The 21,133-nt window shown below is 39.5% G+C and overlaps 2 protein-coding genes across 2 annotated transcripts in view; one reads left to right on the top strand and one right to left on the bottom strand.

The window, feature by feature from the left end:
• The first annotated feature begins 1,046 nt into the window (after positions 1–1,046).
• Positions 1,047–21,133, top strand: part of KPNA1 (karyopherin subunit alpha 1) — a 96,333-nt gene continuing 76,246 nt past the window's right edge. The window contains exon 1 of the mRNA XM_036747022.1: positions 1,047–1,279. The gene's annotated coding sequence lies outside the window, so the exon portion shown is untranslated. The remainder of the gene's footprint in view (positions 1,280–21,133) is intronic.
• On the bottom strand, positions 12,938–13,872 carry LOC118839549 (40S ribosomal protein S2). The gene has a single exon (XM_036747023.1). It carries the CDS (start codon positions 13,853–13,855, stop codon positions 12,974–12,976), a length of 882 nt encoding a protein of 293 aa, XP_036602918.1. The 5' UTR covers positions 13,856–13,872; the 3' UTR covers positions 12,938–12,973.

Below are 21,133 nucleotides of genomic sequence, written 5' to 3' on the forward strand. Positions count from 1 at the left end.
TGGGATCAGCATCTGGTCCCCAACTTTGCAAGGTCAGGAAATCACAAATTCACTCCAGGGGGCTCAGGCTCTGGGGGATTCATTCATATTAATAAAACTCCTAAGAAGCTAATTGATAACCAGAATCCAAACTTATTCCTTTACATAACTTCCAAACTGCATTTGAATGACCTGGTCTGCAGCACATTTGCAAAGTCAAACATCTGGCAGCCTGCTGTAGTGGCTATAGAGCTGGTCTCAAGTCCAGAAGATCTGGATTCTAGGTCCATATCAATATTTAACCACTCAGTGCCTCAGGCAACCATACAAGACTATAAACTAAGATACGGATCTGAATTGGCAAAGGGAGTTTCCTCCTCTGGGAGCTTCTAGTACCAAAGGAAACAAAAGGGCAAAGTCCACTCCGGAAAACAGAAAAAGACTTCAGGTCTACAAATGTTCATCAAGCTCTCGCGGGGTGCAGAACATTTGGTGTGGAAGATGAGATCCCCGTCCTCATGGACTTCATGGGATAACACAGGTAGCAGTAAGGCAAAAAGGTAGATGGAGCAAAGGGTGTTGCATGATCTTAAAGAGATATTGTCACCAGGCCATTATCCAACGCACACTTTTCCTAAATGTTAAATGGCCTAAAATGCCCTGGTAGGCCCGTCCGAGCGCCCCTCCTCTCTTCCCTGGAGAGACGACGCCCAGGCTTCCGAACCTCTCCCGCAGCTTCTGCGAGGCCTGCTCCCTTCCCTTCTCTAGTACTTCAACACTAGTTGCTCCTCCCTTCTTATTGTCACTCTCCTAGGCCCCAGGCCCTTCACTCCCCAACATAAACCAACTACTGCAGACTTCATCCTCAACCCACCCCTTTTTCTGAGCTAGACTGATCCGAGTTTTTCTTCTTTTCAACACAAGCTGATGGAGAAGAGCTGTTGGTCAGAGGCCGATTACGGCGGGTCGAACTACAACTCCCAGAAACCTCTCTTGGGCCCTGGTCAGGAAATGGGAGCGCGCAGGCGTATAAATCGAGTTCCCCCCCCCCCCCCTCTACCCCGCCCGACCGCCCCCTCCCAACCTCCGACGTCTGTAAGCTGCTATCACGCAGGCGCGCTTCGAACGCCGGCTTCTCTGGTCTGGGTGCTTGCTCGGTACGCGGCGGCGGCGGAGAGCCTGCGAGGCCTGGTGAGCGCCGCTGAAGCCGCAGGCCTGCTGTGCGGTCGAAGGAACCGGTGAACGCTTGACGCCCCCACTTCACCCATCCAGCGCTCGAGATCGGCTGCCACGGAACCAGGTGGGCGCACGGGTGGCGGCGGTTGGGGAGGGTGAGGCGTCCGCAGGGATCCTCCCTCTTTTTCTTCCCCCTCCCCCCTCCCACTCCGTGCTGTCCTCCCGCGGGGAATGGGGAGAGGCCCCGGGGCGGGGGCGGGGAGGGCGCGAGCTCGGATCCCTGGGCCCTGTGCGCTCGCGCTTTCTCCTCCTGTAGCCGCGTAGCTAACGGCAGCGCTGCGGAGGCCCGGTCGGCCTGGGGCTGGGCCCTGAGGTGCTGGTCACTGTCAGGAACGCCGGTTGCGGCGGATCAGCGGCGGCAAGAGCAGCAGGAGGAGGAGGAGGAAAAAGGGAGGAGGAGGAGGTGTGTGGGGGGAGGGGAGGACTGCGCGGGGCGTCGGCGGCAGGGAGGGCGAGGACAGACGCGGTGCCTGCGTGGTAGATTGGGCGGGGGGGGGGGGTGCTGAGGAGCCTGTCACAGGCAGGAGAGACCGGGGCGGGGTGGTGTGTGTGTGTGTGTGTGTGTGTGTGTGACAGTGACATCGTGTTAATCCGGACAGGAAGGGACAGTCCGCGTGGGAGTTAACAAGTTCGAGCGCCCCCACCCACACCCCTCCCCGAGCTGGAGCCGATGGGTTTTTTTTGGGGGGGTGGGGGGGACAAGGCAGGGCGCTGCGCTGTGGGGGTGGGGCGCGGCTACGGCGACAGATGTCATAACAACACCGGCCTGAAAAGGCTGACGGGGGTGTGGTAATTATAGGCATGACAGAAGCACTTGTGACTAGAGCGCGGATAAATGGCGATTCGTGTGCCGGCATGGCTATGAACGTCAAGGTTGGGAGGTGTGACGTGCGAAGAGAACTGGAGGATGGATGCCCGGTGGCGGGGAGGTGTTAGAGCTCGGTGAGGGCCTCGGATGGGGAGGCAGGGAACGGCCTGAATGCTGCCTCGATCATGACGCTGGAGAATTTCAAAAAATATTAATCCTTTAAAAATTATCTTTAATCTGCTTAGGACAAATAATCGCGAAATAGTTCCACCTCCATAGTGTCTTATCAAAGGACCATTATACAGAGCTCTTTCTTGTGATTTAATCTATACCAATAGGTAAATCGGGTTTTGTTTTGTTTTTTTTTGCTCTCCTCTCATTAACGGCCCCCTTTATTTTTTCTTGTTTTTGCTGTTTTTAATTTTTAAAATGATCAAGAGATTGTTTTCTAGTTCCTTTGAGTAGAAATCACTGCATTTTCTCATTGGTAGAAATCATAAATTATCTCACGTGTTTGTTGAAATAAATTGTTATACTTGAAGCACGTGGATTTCATGATATGGAGAAGAGAAGGCGTGTTTGTGGGACAAGAGTGGTTGGAGGACTAGGGGGATTAGTAGAGCAATTGGGCAGACTGTGATTGATGTTGGGTCTGAAGGAAGCCCTAAAGACTTGAGACGGGACAGAAGATGATTACCTTTTTAGATTAATTTCAACAGAGCTAGGCCACCCAGTCAAGCTTTCTGGAAGGGTTGGGGTGCAGTTTGAGAATACTGGATCTATTGAATGTATTCCTTTTAAGGGTACAAATCACAACCCGTCCATACCTGCCCAGTATATGCAACTCCTGCCCCATGGACTACCATAAATACACCACACAGAGCCTCCTGAAATGTTAAGGGCTGTCCTTCCTTTCCCTTGTTATAATGAGGATTCCAATGGTGCACATGGGCTGTCAAATCAATTATCCCTCACTTCATCTGCCCAACCTGTCTTTTTCTCCCATACATTTCTTTAGTAACATTCTTTAACCTATTTCTCCCTATAATTCCATGTTTCTTTGTATTTTTGTTTGCTTGTGCTCACTATGCGCATGCTCCATTACTCTTTGGTTTAGTCTCAATTTCAGTTATTTGGACACTGTAGTATTCCCCAACACTATTCTCAGTGTGTTAGAAGAATGTTGATATTTTTAAAATGGTATTTAAAATACTGGTATTTTTAAAAAGCTTAGGGTAATTAAAGACCTTTGCAACATCTCAAAAGTAGTCCAGCATCTCTCATCATCTTTATCCATTTTGGGCCCAACTCATTGTCAATTTGTTGTATATGAGTAAGATTTTTGCTAATAAGCTATATAGATTTTCTGCCTAATTACATATATTGTGTGGAATATAGCCTTTTTTCCATCTTTTTTTTTCCTCTGTAAATTGTTAGTCCATATTTTCGAGCGATATTTGGCTCCAAAATGAACTATTCTATGTGAAAATAAAATCCCATTTTGAGTAAGCAGCTCCCTTATCTTATTTGTTTCTGAAGAACTATGGATTTGAATGCTGTTCTTCCTTCCCCTTTTATACTTAATGCCAGTACTGTTCCCTTTAAATAGTACAGATGGCCAAGATAACCTTAATATTTGATCTGAAATATTACTTTAGAATAATATGTTTGTGGAAAATGCAGTAATTTTTAATTAATGCAGTACTTTTATCTGTTACATATTTGAGGAAGAATTGTATGAAGAACACCTAAATATTAATAAATAGTACTAAGTATTCTGAGGAGTCCTTAGTAAAAGGTAAAGTATGATCCTTAAGTTTACCATCTGGTAGAGGAGACAAGACATACAGGCCTCAAAATGTACAGATCAAAGTGCAGAAATAAATAATTAAAAGTTTATTTGTTCTGCTGGAGTGGACCAGCTTGCTTATATTTGAGTTAAACTCTCTTCTGATTACTTCCTGTTAAAATCCTTAGCTTCATTCAGGGGGCCAACTTAGGTGCCATTTTCTACAAGAACCTTTCTTGATCCCCATAGTTGTGGTTATTGAAATCATAAATTGTTTTGTAATTACTTAGCTTAAATGTTTTATTTCTCCTGTAGAATATAATCTTGAGGGCAGGGACATTTTCAGGAACATTTTTGTATTCCTATTAAGAACCTAGGTAGTAGGTGCTTAATAAATTACTGTTGAACTGAAAACATGTGTTTTGAGGGATGAATTCAGCCAAGATAGTGGAGGTGAATGTTTGTAGGCATAATTGAAAAAGCCACTGTCCACTAATCCAAATTGCTGTGGTTAATCAATAGAAAGCAAGGAGGTGGCTTTGATCCAGTTGGAGGCACGTGTTGTAAATAGGAGAAAGTTTTGCAGTCCTCCACAGGAGAATTGGAGCTGCTGGGTGGAAGGGGAAGGCTGATTACAAATATGTCTTGACATAGGCAAGACAATACAAAGCTGGTAGAAAAGGTAAAAAGAAATTTGTCTTAAGTAGCTGGATGACAAATGGTTGGGATATCTTCTCAGAGCTTTAAACAATACAGAATGCGATACTGTGCCTGTGGAGAATCTCTGTATTTCAAGTAAGCATAATGATGCTGTCCTTTGAATAGAAATAAAAAGTTACTGACTCACCATGAGTTGTTTTCCAACAGTAGTGATGTTTAGGAATCCACCTGTGACTTAAGAGAGATGGGGAAAAAGGGAACTTGAGATTTTCTTTGAGGTTGTTCATCCATAATTACCAAACTAGGAAAGGAGACTTGGAGGAGAGGGCACTTTGTGTCTTGGATTGTGCATTTGGTTAGAGATTTTGTGGGATCTCTTTGAAATCTGAGCCTAGTGGATTAAGGTACAGGGGAAGGTGAGAAATGCTAACAATTACACTGCAAGCTTTGACTTAGGAGCTAGAAAATTGTCACAGTTCACCATTCCTTTTTTTTTGTTTTATATTTTCGGTATATTTGAGTATATGTACATTTCAATGTACGAAGAACAAAAAAACTGTTACCTAATTTTATGTACAATTTTTTTAAAAGGACATTAAGTATAACATGGTAGTACAGAGGTTTATGAGTTACTTGGTATTAGCAACTATTTTGGTATGATTTCATTTTATGAGGCAGTATTTTGGAATTGATAGAGAGCTGACCTGGAATTCAGAAAAACCTATTTTGAAGTCACTTAACCTCTCATTACACTAGGCAGCTGTCTTAAGAGAAGTAGAGAAGGTGGTAACCTGTATTGATAGAGGGGGTATCCTTACCTTAGAGTTCCCTGTACTCATAATATCACAGATCCAGTTCCCTATCCCGGACTTTTTTTGCATGTGACTGCAATGGTCATCCATATGTACTTCTCCTGATACTGTGATGACTCAGAATGTCTGACCTTGACCAGACAAAACTAGATTGAGTTGGTTTTCTCTGACTAACCTCACCTTTAGTTCTTTCAGTAAAGTGTTACACAATTGTTTCATTGCTCTCTTTTTGTTGTATTTTTAAGTTTATGGTTATTAAGAAGGGACATTATTATTCTAAGGAAATATGTAAAAGTCATAGCTTTTGAAGAGCATACTTTTGATATTGCGAGATATTGCAATGGCTTCTCGGCCTGGAGATCTCAAATGATTGAGAGAGAGGTCATTCAACCCATAAGGATCAGTCACTCTGAAGTACAAAGGAAAATGTGGTCCAAAATGAAAAACCAGTGTGAGGAACTGATACATTTTAGCTACAAAACAGTCTAATCTCAGAAAACAAAGATCTTCAAAAGGACCTGGTAGCCAAAGAAGTTGCTATTGGTGTTTCCACTATGTGGCAAAGGCTTCTTGAAATTGGAAGAACAAAGAGAAGACCTGTTTAAAAAATAAAAGTTTCTCACTCTTGCTATGAAGAAAAAAAATGCTTGACATGGGCAAGACAATACAAAGTCTGAAGTACTGGAGATTTGAAAAAGGTAATTTTTACTAATGAAATTAATTTTTTAATTCAAGTCTATGCCAAAACTGTTATTAGAAGTTGGAATACACCAATAAAACTACAACACAGCTTCATCAAATTGTAAAATATCCACACACACCCCTCAAATACCTAAATTTGGTGGGGATACTTTTTTTTTTTACTTTAAGTGAGCCTATAAGTCTTATTCCCCATTGAAGAAATAATGAACTCTGTCAAATGTATTGATATCTTGAGAAGCAGAATAGTTCTAGAATTATAGAAATTCCAAGGTGGAAATAGAATATTGTAATATAAAATTAACACCTTGCCACAAGCCAACAAAGGGTTAAGAAATTAATCTTTCAATGTCCTGTGTTCTTGCTTGCTTTAAATTCCATGGTGGAGGGGAGTGGGGAGCTTATAGGCGATACTTGTCTAAGGCTAGACTTTGAAAAATGAATTGTTTGTCAAATGCACTTAATATCCAGTGTCATGATGAAGAATTAAAGAATGTATCAAAATCTTCTGAACTCAATACCAAATCATATAAAACAAGTGGTTTTGACAAATGGAGGACCTATTAAGCTTTTTTTAATGTGTGGTTAAGCCAGTACATTAATTAATTTACTTTGCTCAAGTTAATTAACATACCACTGTAACAAAATTGGCTCATTAGTGTCACCTTCTGAACTTCCTTTCATTTTCTTCTGTATATTTTCAAAATATTTTATTGATGTCCTTTTTTTGCATCTATCTTTTCCCTGTATTTCTGTTACAATTAATTCATCTTCCCCTTCCCCAAATCAAAACATTCTCCCCTGTAATAGGTATAGTTAAGAAAAACAAATTTGTTCATTAGTCATTTTAGAAAATTTACATCATATTCTGCCATTCAGTTTTTTCCAACAAACATTTTAAATAAGAGCCTATTGTATGTTCCAGCTCATCCTTAGGTGTCAAAACAAAATAATCGGAAAATATGATCCCTACCTTTACTCTTGTTATCTAATTTGGGAAAGAAGACATGAAACACTGGAAGCCTTGAGTAATGAATGAAAATAGAACTGGATTTTGAGCCAGGGTATGCCCAGCTCTGCTACTACCTGAGGCAGCTGGTGGCTGAGTGGAAAGAGCACTAGCCTCGAGCTAGGAAGACCTGAGTTCCAGGCTGACTTTAGATACTAAATAACTGTGTGTGACCCTGGCAAGTTACTTACCTTCTGTCTGTCTTTACTATAAAATGAGAAAATGATAGCGTCTACCTCATAGGATTGTTGTGAGAATTAGATATCTGTTTAAAAAAAAATCATTTAGCTTGATGCCTAGCATGTAGTAGGCACTATATAAACGCTTATTTCCCTTCCTTCCCTTTCTCCTCCTACCTGCATGACATTAGGCGAATAGTTTACTCTCTGTGCCTCAGTTTCCCTATCTGCAAAAAAAAGGAATTGGACTAGATGACATCTAAGTTCCCATCCAAATGTAAATTTATGATTCTGTGAACTAGAAAATAATCCTAAGGTAAGTCTTCAACTGTGTTTTTAAGATACAGGAACCTTCATAGTAATAACAGCACTGCTTGATTTATATTGTTCTTAATCGTTATTGCTTTCATATATATTATTTCACTTTATCTTCACAAAATAGAAGTTGGTAGTAAAACTAAAGATAAGGAAACAAGTTGTTATTTGCTTAAAGTTGCAGAGCGTAGCATGGTAGATAATCAGTAAGTATTTGTTGAATGTTTTCATTGGACACTTCGTTGAATTAATTCAAAGCATTTGGAGGCCATTGATGTTTTCTTTACACTTCTACTGATCTCTTGTTTTTCTCTGCATTCCTTTGGCCATCATCTTCATTATTTTTGTCTGCCCCTCAGTAACTTTCTGGTGCTTTTTTTCCTGCACCTTTTGACCACCCTCTTAATTTCTCATCTTTGCTTGGCCAACTCTTGAGCCATTTTACCCTCCTACTTCATACTTCTCCTCTTAACTAGCTCAGTAATTCGTTTCACCTATGTGATGCTCCAGCATACTCCCCAGCTTCTGTTTATTTTGACTAGGTTCAGCAACATTTCCCCCATTGCATGAAACAGTAGTGATGTACTAAGGGTTGAATTATCATGCTTCAGAGATGGTAGCATTCTGATAAGTCAGCAGTGAGAAAAATTGAGATGGAAGAGGTTTATTTTCTAGAAATACTGTTGGGTTTTCAGTCTTTCTTTCATTTTACCCTCAGAATCTAGGTGAGCATTCCACCTATGATAGTTTCTTAATAAATGTTTAACAATTAATTGCCAAGATCATAAATTATTTGGGTAAGGATTCCTTATGTAACAACTACTAGGAAAACAAGAAAGCACTTCGATAGAAATTAGGTTTAGCCCAACATCTTACATGATGTATTACATTAAGCTCAAAATGGACATATAACTAATCCTTCATATAAAAGATCACACTATAAAAATACTAGAAGAGAATCAGATCAGGTATCTTCTAAAGTTATGGCTAGGAGAAATAAGGGTTAGAGATGATCATAAAAGATAAAATAGATAATTTCAACTACATGAAATTGAAAAGCTTTTGAAAGAACAAAATTACCGCATCTAGGATAAGAACAAGCATGGATGGGAGTGGGGGGGAATATCAGATATGTCTGAAAAAGGATTGATATCCAAGATATAGGGGCAATTAATGAAGATATATAAGACCAAGACTTCATTTAATCAACAAGCATTTGGGCAGGGAACAAGTATTGAGTTCCTACTATGTGCCAGGCACTAGATACAAAAAGACAAGTGAAACTGTCCCTCTCTGTCTTTGAGCTAATGGTACATTAACAAGGCAAGATAACATGCATAGATAGGTATATATACCTATATAGGGCTATATAGGCGTATCCCTATATAGGTATATATATAGATAGACAAAATGTATGAGAGACAATTTTGGGGCAAAGCCCTAAAGTAAGTGGTATGTATGGAAAAGTTTTCTGTAGAAGATGGCACTAGATCTGAACCTTGAAGGTTAAAAGGGATTCTAAGAAGTGGCAGTGAGAAGTGAGTACATTCCGGTTGTGGGCTAAAGACCACCCTCAGACACAAGAGATAGAATTCTGTTATGTGAGGGTACCATAAAGAAGTCATTCTGGCTACATTGTAGTGAGTATGAAGGGGAGTATTGTGTAAAAGCATGAAAAGTAAGATAAGTCCAAGTTATGAAGACCCTTAAGTACCAGAGAAGTTTCTGTGATTCTACAGGTGATGGGGAGCCCACTGGAGTTTAAGAAGTTGTGATCATACTTGGACTTTAGTAAAAATAATTTTGGCAGTTGTGTGAATGATGAATTGGATTGAGGAAAACATTTTGGAAACTATTCTGGTAGTTAAGTCAAGAGAGAATAAGAGTCTTAACTAGGCTGGTAGCCAGGTACATATAAAGAGAGCTAAATTGACATGGAGTGGAAATACAATCAACAAGACTGGTGATTTGGGCTTAGGTAAAAGATTACAAACTTGGTGACAAAATGGAGAAATTAAGGGGAAAATACTCCATTCCTGGTTTTTTGTATGTCTGTCTTTCCTCCAGAAAAAAGAGAAATGAACATGTTTATCATGTTACCAGAATTCTCCCTTTCTCTCTTTTTATTTTCATTTTTTCCCTTTTATTGTTTTTCAAAATGCAAAGGTTGCAAAGGGAAAAGAGCTTCAAAAGAGCCTTGAGAAGCTAGTGAGATAGTACTTGGGGCTTTCAAATGAAGAAACCTAGAGAACTTCCCAGTTTAATTATCTTGTTGTTCAGTCATTTTCAGTTGTGTCCAACTCTTAATGACTCCATTTGGAGTTTTCTTGTCAAAGATACTGGAATGGTTTGCCATTACCTTCTCTAGCTCATTTTACAGAGGGAGGAAACTGAGGCAAACAGGGTTAAGTGACTTGTCCAGGGTCACCCAGCTACTAAGTGTCAGAGTTCTGATTTGAACTCAGGTCTTCCTTATTCCAACGCCTGGTGCTATAGGCACTACTCCACCAACTACTCTACATAAACATTAGTTGCGTTACCTTTTATCTTTTCTCAGGTGATGACTGGCCAGGACCTGGGTGAGGCTATGGGCTATTGGGACCATAGGCACAATTGCAATGCACCTTGTCTCTGCATAGTCTAACAGTAATAGCCTTAATTATATAGCTTTTTATGGTTACAAAATACTTTCACATACATTACTTGATCTTCCCAACAATTCTGTGAAGGAGGCAGTAAAAGTATTACCCTACCCATTTTATAGCCAGGGCTACTGAGACTTAGAGTTAACTGATATCATATAGCTAATTAAATAGCAGAGTGAGGCCTCAAACATACTTCTGATTCTAGGTCCATTGCTTTCCCTCCCAAACAATGAAGAAAAAGCATAATGATTGTGCTTCTCTTGCCAGTAGAAACATTCTAGTATCAACTCTTTTTTTTTCGTTTCTTGAAACAAGGGAAGGGAGATGGTAATATAGAGATAATTTATTTTAAAATCTTTAATAACCATGGCTAAAAATTATTTTAGAGGGGTTACAGCTGATGAAAACCCTATCTAATCAGTCCTCCCTCCCTAATCAGTCTTCCTGCAGAACCCCAAGAAGATGAGGAACTGGACAATGAGGACACATAACAAAATTATCATCTCAGTGTAATATGTAATCAGTGCTTGTTAATAGTCTACACAGTAATTGTTGGTTTCTTACATTTCAGATCAGATTAGGGACCAGTTCACGCCTTCAAATTATACTTAAAGGGAGTAATGACTTAAGCCAGGGCTGTCCAACCTTAGGTTTTTATTGAAACAATAGACAATATATTTTGATTTGCCATTTTAGTGAAAGCTCTGTAGTAGCTCAGCTTTGTTTACTAGAGCATTTATGTAAATTTCTATGCTTGTAGGCGGGCCACATAAATCCACACTGCAGGTGGCATTTTGAACACCCTTACTTAAGCAGTTGGCTAATCACATTTATGTAGATTTTATCTCCCAGAGTAAAGATTATGAGTATATATGTTTTCTTTGGAATTTAGAGACACCAATGTACTGGCTATAGTAGTAAACTGGGATTAAAACCCAGATCTTTTGGTCTTTCCTGTCTGTTACTGTTTTCATTATAACACCTAGTCCTAAGAGGTCATAATTCAATTTTGAGCATGTCTAACTGGAAGTTACTATGGGGCAAGCAAACAGATATATCTGAAGATAGTTGGAAACATGGAACTGTAAGTTTTTCAAGTCTCCCACACTTCTACCTCCCCCTCTCCCTATTTTGCCTCTGATAAGGCAAGGTTTCATCAGCCTTGTACTCTACTTGATCACTACCCTCTGCCCCTTGATTGGAGAGTGGAGACATGAACTCTAAACTTCTGTTCTGGGAGAGAGTTCTCCTTAGGCATCTCATTTCTCATCTGGCTGCATTACTTTGGGACTTCTCTGATTTCTCCACCATGTCTCCCACCCCCATGTTGGGTACCTTCCCTTATCCATCTTTTTGAGTTTACTTTTGTGCATTGTCTTTCCCCATTAGATTGTAAGCTCCTTGAGGGCAGAGACTTTTTTTTTGAATATTTGTATTTTTAGAGCTTAGCCAGTGCCTGGCACATAATAAATGCTCAATACATGTTTATTAACTGTTGAGAAAATTAGGGTAATTTAACTGTAAACTCAGTCTTTGCTCCTCTCTTTGATGAGTGTCTTTACTAAGGCCAAAATCTCTTCCTACGTGTGTTTTTGATCCCACCTGCTTCTGTCTACTCTAATAATTACCCCATTCAGTGATCCTCTACTCAATCTCAACCTCTCTCCGTATTCTGTTCCTTACTCTCTTCAAACGTACTCTATTTCCTTCATCCCTAAAAAAACCTTCACTTGACTCTTATTATACCCACAAGTTATTGTCCTAAAGCTCTTTTTTCTTTCTTGGCCAAACTTTCAAAAAGATTGCACTTTTTGCCTCCACTTACTTTCCTCTCGGTAGTTTGTAGTCTAGCTTCTGACTTCTTCCCTCAACCAAAACTACCTCTCGCCAGAATTATCAATGATCAAATTTGCCAAATCTTACAGTCTTTTCTCAGTGCTCATCTGTCTTGTCCTGCTTCATTTGACACTGACCACCTTCTCCTCCTTTGTATTCCTTCTAGATTTTCTTGTCACTACTCTTCCTAATTCTCATCTTACCTGTTTGACCAGTCCTTAGTTTCCTTAGTTTAAATTTTTTTATTAAGATTTTTTATTTTTAGTTTACAGCACTCAGTTCTGCATGATCCTGAGTTCCAGATTTTCTTCTGCCCCTCCCCAAGACAGCATATCCGATATATCTAATACACGTAACTTCACATTGAACTTATTTACACAATAGTCAAGTTGTAAAGAAGAATTATTACCAATGGAATGAATCGTGAGAAAGAAGAAACAAAACCAAAAACAAAAACAAAAGAGAGAAAAAAAAACAGAAGAAAAAAAAGGAGAGCAAACAGTTTGCCTCAGTCTGCATTCAGTCTCCATAGTTCTTTCTCTGGATGTAGATAACTCCTTCCTTCATGAGTCCTTTGGAGTTGTCTTTGAACCTTGTATTGCTAAGAAGAGTCTGTCATGGTTAGTCATCACAGAATCCATATATCTGTGATTATGTGTAATGTTCTCCTAGTTCTGCTCCACTCACTTAGCATGTTATCGTGTAGGTTTTTCCAGGTTATTATGAAGTCCGTATCTTCCCCATTTCTTATAGCACAATAGTATTCTATTACATTCATATACCACAACTTGTTCAGCCATTCCCCAATTGATGGGCATCCCCTTGATTTCCAATTCTTTGCTACCACAAAAAGAGCTGCTATAAATATTTTTGTACATGTGGGTCCATTTCCCACTTGTGTGATCTCTTTGATATACAACCCTAGAAGTGGTATTGCTGGGTCAAAGGGTATGACTATGAACATTTTTTTTTTTTTTTCATAGTTCAATTTGTTTATTAAAAACATCTATGTGGTTGCCACAGCAGCTGCCTGGGTCCTCTGGACAGACACTCGAGTGTGAGTCTTCACAAGATGGTCGGTGAATTCCTGATAGGGAGACTTAGTGAACACAGTCTCCTTCCACAGGTCTGGGGTTAGATAGCTGTATGTTTTGGAGATGGCATCAAAGGTAGCTTTAGCAAAGTTGCCCAGAGTGGCAGTACAGCCTCTTGCAGAAGTATAGCAGTCATCAATTCCAGCCATCATCAGGAGTTTCTTAGGCACAGGAGCTGAGACAATGCCAGTACCTCTAGGAGCGGGGATCAGGCGCACCAGAACCGATCCACATCGCCCAGTGACCTTGCAGGGCACTGTGTGAGGCTTGCCAATCTTGTTCCCCCAGTAGCCACGTCTCACAGGAACAATGGACAGCTTGGCCAGAATGATAGCACCACGAATAGCTGTGGCCACTTCCTTGGAGCACTTGACACCCAGACCAACATGGCCATTGTAGTCACCGATGGCCACAAAAGCCTTGAACCTAGTACGCTGTCCAGCTCTAGTTTGTTTCTGGACAGGCATGATCTTCAGAACCTCATCCTTCAATGAAGATCCCAGGAAGAAATCTATGATCTCAGACTCCTTGATCGGGAGCGAGAAAAGATAGATCTCTTCCAAAGACTTGATCTTCATGTCCTTAACTAGGCGGCCCAGCTTGGTGACAGGAACCCACTCCTTGTCTTCGGCCTTTCCTCCCCGGGCTCCTCGGCCCCGGCCTCGGCCTCGGCCACGGCCCCGGCCTCGACCTCGGCCCCCACTGCCGAAGCCACCGCGGAAGCCACCCCGACCTCCGACTCCGGGGCCCCCGGGGCCTCCCGCACCTCCTGCAGCACCGGCGTCGTCCGCCATTTGGTGTTCACTAGAAGTAGAAGCGACTATGAACATTTTTAATAGCGCTTTGGACATAGTTCCAAATTGCTCTCCAGAATGGCTGGATCAGTTCACAACTCCACCAGCAATGTAACAGTGTTCCAATTTTCCCACATTCTCTCCAGCATTTATCATTTTCCTGTTTTGTCATTTTAGCCAATCTGACAGGAGAGATATGGTGCCTAAGAGTTGTTTTGATTTGCATTTCTCTAATCAGTAGTGATTTCGAGCATTTTTTCATATGCCTATAGATATCTTTAATTTCTTCCTCTGAAAACTGCCTGTTCATATTTGACCATTTCTCAATTGGGGAATGACTTGTATTCCTATAAATTTGGCTCAGTTCCCTGTATATTTTAGAGATGAGACCTTTATTAGAGATATTAGTTGTAAAGGTTTTCTCCCAATTTTCTGCTTCGCACCTAATCTTTGTTGCATTGGCTTTGTTTATACAAAAACTTTTCAATTTAACATAATCAAAAGTATTTATTTTGCATTTTGTAATGCTCTCTATCTCTTGTTGGGTCATGAATTCTTCCCTTTCCCATAAATTTGACAGGTAAACTATTCCTTGCTCTCCCAAACTGCTTATAGTATCAGCCTTTATTCCTAAATCATGAACCCATTTTGATGTTATTTTGGTATACGGTGTAAGATACTGGTCTATGTCCAGTTTCTGCCCTACCATTTTCCAATTTTCCCAGCAGTTTTTGTGAAATAGTCAATCTTAGCCCAGAAGCTAGATTCTTTGGGTTTATCAAAGAGTAGATTGCTGTAGTCATTGACTACTAGTCTTGTGTACCTATCATATTCCACTGAACCACAACACTCTTTCTTAGCCAGTACCAGATAGTTTTGATGACTGCTGCTTTATAGTACAGTAATATCATGTATGGCTAGACCACCTTCCCTAGCATTTCTTTTCATTAATTCCCTAAATATTTTAGACCTCTAGTTCTTCCAGATGAATTTTGTTATTATTTTATCCAGCTCTGTAAAATAATTTTTTGGTAGTTCGATGGGTATGGCACTGAACAAGTAAATTAATTTAGGTAAAACTGTCATTTTTATTATATTAGCTTGGCCTAACCATGAGCAACTGATATTTTTCCATTTATTTAGATCTGATTTTATTTGTGTGAGGTTTTCGTGTTTGTGTTTCGTAATTGTGTTCATATAGGCTCTGGGTTTGTCTTGGCAGGTAGACTCCCAAATGTTTTATAGTGTCTGCAGTAACTTTAAATGGAATTTCTCTATCTCTTGCTGTTGGGCTTTGTTAGTAATATATAGGAATTGCAAGGATTTATGTGGGTTTATTTTATATCCTGCAACTTTGATGAAGTTGTTTATTATTTCAAGTAGTTTTTTACTTGATTCTCTAGGATTCCCCAAGTAAATCATCATATCTGCAAAAAGTGATAATTTAGTTTCTTCTTTGCCAATTCTAATTCCTTCAATTTCTTTTTCTTCTCTTATTGCTACAGCTAACATTTCTAGTACCAAATTGAATAATAGGGGTGATAATGGACATTCTTGTTTCACTCCTGATCTCATTGGGAATGCATCTAGTTTATCCCCATTACAAATAATGCATATTGATGGTTTTAGGTAGATCTTAGTTTCCTTTATTTTGGCTTATTATGCAGTGTATTCTCTGTGGGTATGCTCCAGGGTTCTTTCCTGGACTGCCTTCTTGCTATATAGTCTCCCTCTTGGTCATCCCTTCAGCTCCTGTGGATTTAATTATCACTTCTGTGCAAATGACTCACAAATTTATAAATCCAGTCTTACTCTCTCTTTGAGCTTGGTCTCACGTCACCAATTGCCTATTGGACATTTCACAGTGGATCTTGGAAACATTTTAAACTTAGCATGTCCAAAACAGAACTCATGACCCTTCCAGATATACTTTTCTTCCAGACTTCCCTGTATCTGTCATTGGCACTAGTATTTTTTCCAGTCTCCCAGGTTCATAACTTTGGCTTTAATTATCCTCAACTCTACGTTGTCTCACCTCACATTTCCAGTCAGTTGCCAAATATGGAAATATATTTCTGCCTTCAAAAGTAGCAATTCATTCTTACCTCCATAACAGTTCTCACAGCCTTCATCCCTAACTACATTATATTTATTTTGGCTTTATTCTCTGGTTGTCTGTGCTTGTGCATGCACATGCATGTACGCTTTATAAACCCCAGAGTAGGGTTTGTCTCATTCTTAGTTTTTGTTCAGTGAAACAAAGCATTTAGTACAGTGCCTGGTATATAGTAGTTGCTTAATAAATACTTGTTGATTAATCTGCTGATTCAAATGTTGTTTGTTTGTTTATAACAAAGACCACTCAACACAGTGAAATCTTGCTTTCCCTGAACTTTTAAATCAGTTATGTAATGAGTATTCTGATAATGCAGAATGTCATTTGCAAAAGCCTGCCTGTTGTTTCTCCTTTCATATTTTTATCAAACGTATTCTTGATGTGTTTGTAAGTTATTCTCTTAAAATTTCAGTGATTGGAAAGTAACCATGTGAGTCAGTAGTTGATAATTTCTAGATATCTTTTTTTTATAGTAATAAAGTATGTGATTTTTTTCCCAGGTATGTGTTGATCTTCAAGAAACAACATGGTTTAGTGGATAGAGGACTGGCCTTGGAATCAGGAAATTATTAAGTTCAGCATCTGACCTATAATAGCTGTGTGACCATGAACAAGTCACTTTATCTCTAGGTCTCCTGGTCAATTCTCTAAGTTACAGAAACTCTTAAGACTCCAGATTATGGAGGATTTGCTTATCTGCATTAGTGTAAGGAACTGTTTGGATATCTCTGATCAGAGTGCAAGTTGGCTTCTGGTTTTTTTTTTATTTGTTTGTTTGTTTGTTTTTGTGAGAGTTCATGTTCATCTCCGCCTCTAGTACCTTCCAGCCTCATTGGCAGAGTTTGTGCTTATTTTCTTAGTTGAACCTTCCCTTGACCTCCATGCCTTACACTTTTCCTGGGCTGGTGCTGGCTATCCTAGTTTGTTTCCTCTACCAGCCTCCACCCTCTTCTAACTATCTTTCCTCATCCTTTGCATAAAGTATTAGTGCCTGAGTTGCCTTTATCTTCTTTTTTTTTCTATGATAAAAGAATCATAGATCTAAAACTGGAAGTGATCTTGGAGGTCATCTACTCCAACGCCTCTCATTTTACAGATGAGGAAACCAAGATCTAGGGAGGTTAACTGACTTGTCCAAGATTAGAGTTGTAGTAATTATCAGAGGTAACCTTTAAACACAATTCTTCTGACTCTTGAGTTAGGGTTCTTTCTACTGTACCATTCTAAGTGTCTCATGTTATGTTTCTTTTTGCCTTAGGACCCATGATAACATTAATTATACTGTCATCTAAACTGACCTTCTGTTCCTCACACGCTATGTGCTCCATTATCTCATCTCCATACCTTTGTGTTGGCTGTCCCCCATGCTAGGAATGCATTCCTTCTACCCCTTAAAATTGCTCATTTCCTAGCTCAAGTACCATCTTTCATATAATACCTTGCCTGGATTCCCTCAGTACTCAGAATTTACTTTGTGTTTATTTTGTATAAATTAGGTAATACACTTATGTGCACCTGTTCCTTCACCTGATTGAATGTAAGCTATTTGGGGATAGAGAGTATTTTACTCTTGTGTTTGTATCTTCAGCACCTAGCATAGTGCCAAACATAGTAATGTGCTTAATGAATGTTTGTTAATTAATTGAACATTTTTATTTCAGCTTAATTATATCTTCTGGTTTCCGTATAGTAAAAATGTCAATGTTGAGATAATTCAGCTCTTTCACTAGTACATTGGCTAGTTATTAGATGATCTTAGTATACTCATATCTAGAACACCAGTGTAAAGTTGGTGCTTATTGATAGCTTAAAAATTTGTAAATTTTAGCAACTTCTCCTTTTTGCTACACTTTTCTGTTACAGTTCAGAATAAGAAGGGGGTTATATAGCACAATGAAGGTCAGTTTGTATTTTTCTTTGTTTCTGCATAGTGTGTTTGGTAATCAGGCATTGCCTTATTGTTGTCTTCAATGTTATTTAAGTAATTTATAATTGACTTTTCATCCCTTTTGTCTTCTTCACTTTTTTAAGTCATGCCCAATTTGTGATTCTAGTGGGATATCTGGTAGAGAAGCCCAGCAGCTAGTTGGTGATAGACGATTGGAATTAGGAGAGAAATGAGGCCTAAATATATAGATCAGACATGATCATCAGATTCGTGGAAGCAGAAAAAATCACCAAAAGAGAATAGAGAGAACAAGGAAAGGATCAAGGACAACCATACTTAAGAGATGAACTGGATGATAATCCAGTAAAGGAGAAGGAATATTATAACAGATAGGAGGTGAACCTAGGGAGAGCAATGTTTTAAAACCTCTGAGAGGACAAAGTATCCAGGAGAAAGGAGGTGATCAGTAGTTGCATAGGCTACAGAAAATTTTAAGAGGATGAATTCCGAGAAAAGGCTATTAGATTCAGCAGTTAAGTGATACTTAACTTTTTAGAGAACATTTTACAGAAAAGTTTCAGTTGAATGGTGGAGTGGGAAGCCAGATTGTTAGGGGTTTGAGAAGTGAGTCAGTGGTGATGAAGTTGAATGGGAAGGAGGTGGGGGGAGTAGAAAACCGTTTCTAGGAACTTGGCAGAGAAAGAGGTGAAACATCTGATGATAGCTTAAAGGGATTTTTTTGTAAGCCTGGAGATAGTTATAGGCAGAAAAGGAGCCAAAAAATGGGAGGTGAGGTCGACTACTAGGAGATAGAATGGGGTGGCTTAGGGATCTTGAGAATAAAGGAGAAGTTTGGGGGTATAGCTGTAGGAGGTATTGATAGAAAATCAATAATCAGGGAAGAATTTAAAGGATTTCTCTTCAGCAGTGAATGATCAGTTGAACTTATATGAGTTTGCAAAGGAACTAAGTTGTCATGGTTGTGTGACTTCCTTCAGCTGCAGTAGGGGCAAAAAGGACATTGATGATGGGGTTGACTCAGGACTGAGGACTGGTAGAGCATGAATGATGGAAACACAAAGAAGCAAGAGATTCAAGGATAGAGGACGATGAATATAGTTTGTAAACTCTAGGGTTAAGACTGAAGGGAGGAAAGGGAAGCCAGAGCAGGGATGATTTGGAGAATGGGGCTCTGGGTGTTCAACAGCAGGACACATAGCAAGATGACTGGCATGGATGCCTGACTATCCAACATGAGTTAGATGAGTTTGCATTCAATTCCCTCACTAGTGAGGATAGGGAATAGCTTCTCCGGGTAGATTAACTGAGAGGAGAGTGAAGGGAGGGATTCATGGAGAGTAGAGGATGAGATGAGGTCCAAAGTGTGTTGTTGCAAGTGTAGCAGCAAGGTTCCCCTAGCAAGCTGCCATGGGTAGATCTCTGTATGGGATGTGAAGTATGCTCTGGGGATAGCTAGATATATTTAACTTCACTACTCTTATCTCCTATTTCTGTGCCTTTGGAGGCTGTCCCCCATGCCTGGAATGCACTTCTTCCTTATCTTTGACTCTTAAAATCACTAGCACATAATAAATGTTTGTTGATCAATTAATTAATGTAATGCCATGATGGAAGAACTCATGAGCAGGAATAGTCTAGATTAAGTCTTTATTATAAAGATAGGTTAGAACCAGATTGTAACGTGCCAGAAGAGTTTGTATTTGATCTTAGAGATAAGAGGGAGCCACTGGAGTTTTTTGAGCCAAGGAGTGATGTGAATTTGTCCCTTAGGAATATCAATTTAGGAGCTATGTGGAAGGTGGATTCGAGACAGGAGAGACTAGAGGCAGGGAGACCAGTTGGTCTCCTAATTAGAAAGTTATTGCATTAATCCAAGATAGCCAATGAGGGCCTGAACTAAGGTTAGGTTATGTTACTGTGTTGTGAACACAGAGAAAGGGATGGATGCAAGAAGTGTTGGGGAAGTAGAATTAGGAGTTCAAGGGAGTGAAGAGTCAAGGATACTCTCACTGAGGCAATGCAAGAATATTATGAAAAGAGAATTAATAGCTTGGTAAAAGAAGTATGAAATTTCACTGAAGAAAATAAATTAATAAAACTAAATAAAGATAAAATAAATTAAAACTAATTAATAAAATAAATTAGTTAAAATAAATAATTAAAATTAGAATTGGTCAAATGGAAGCCATTTACTTCACAAGATAATCAAGAAACAATAATACAAGGTGAAAAGATTAAAAAGAAAAAAATGTGAAATATCTCATCAGAAAAAACAACAGACATGGAAAATAAATTAAAGAAAGATCATTTAAGAATCACGGAATCATCTGAAAGCCATGATCAAAAAAAAAAAGAGCCTAGATATCATATTTTAAGGAGTTACAAAGGAAAACTGCCCAGATATCATAGAACCAGAGGGCAAAGTAGAAATTGAAAGAAACCCCAGGTCACTTCCTGAAAGAGATCCCAAAATGAAAACTCCCAGAATATCATAGCCAAATTCGGAGCACCCAGGTCAAGGAGAAAATACTGCAAGCATTCAGAAGGAAAAAAATGCCATGTAACTGCAAGATTTAGTAACTACCACCCTAAAAGAGCAGAGGGCTTGGAAATATGATTCCTGGAAGGCAAAAGGAGCTAAGAATAACCTACCCAGCAAAACTGAGTACAAATCTTATGAAATAAAGGCTATTTCATGAAATAGAGGACTTTCAAGTATTCCTAATGAAAGGATCAGAGCTGAATAGAAAAATTTGACTTTTAAATATAAGACTCCAGAGAAACATTAAAAGGTAAATATGAACAAGAAATCATAAAGGGACTTAATAAGGTTAAACTGTTTCCTTCCTATGTGGGAAGTTGATACATGTAGCTCTTAATCTTCCTTCCCCTTTTTTTTTTTTTTTTTTTTTTTTTTGAGGCACTTGTGGTTTGTTCAGGATCACAAAGCTAGTAAGTTTCTGAGGCCTGATTTGAACTTAGGTCATCCTGACTCCAGGGTTGGTGCTCTTATCTACTGTGCCACCTAGCTGCCCCCATGTAGCTACTAAGAACTTTATCATCATTAAGGCAGTTACTTAGAGGGCATGGGTGAGTATTAAGTTGGGATGGTCTCAAAAAAAAGACTGGAAGGGAGAGAATGGGGGAAATTATCTCATGAAAGAATTACACAGGGAAGAGTTTTTGTAATGGAACCTCCCTCTCTTCTGCACTGGTTCAAAGAAGTAACAATATATATACACACAGAGTTGGG

The sequence above is a fragment of the Trichosurus vulpecula genome, chromosome 2 (genome assembly GCF_011100635.1).
Source record: "Trichosurus vulpecula isolate mTriVul1 chromosome 2, mTriVul1.pri, whole genome shotgun sequence".
NCBI lineage: Eukaryota > Metazoa > Chordata > Mammalia > Diprotodontia > Phalangeridae > Trichosurus > Trichosurus vulpecula.

Coding starts and splice junctions, on each gene's coding strand:
- LOC118839549 (XM_036747023.1), bottom strand. CDS start 13,855: ATGGCGGACGACGCCGGTGCTGCAGGAGGTGCGGGAGGCCCCGGGGGC.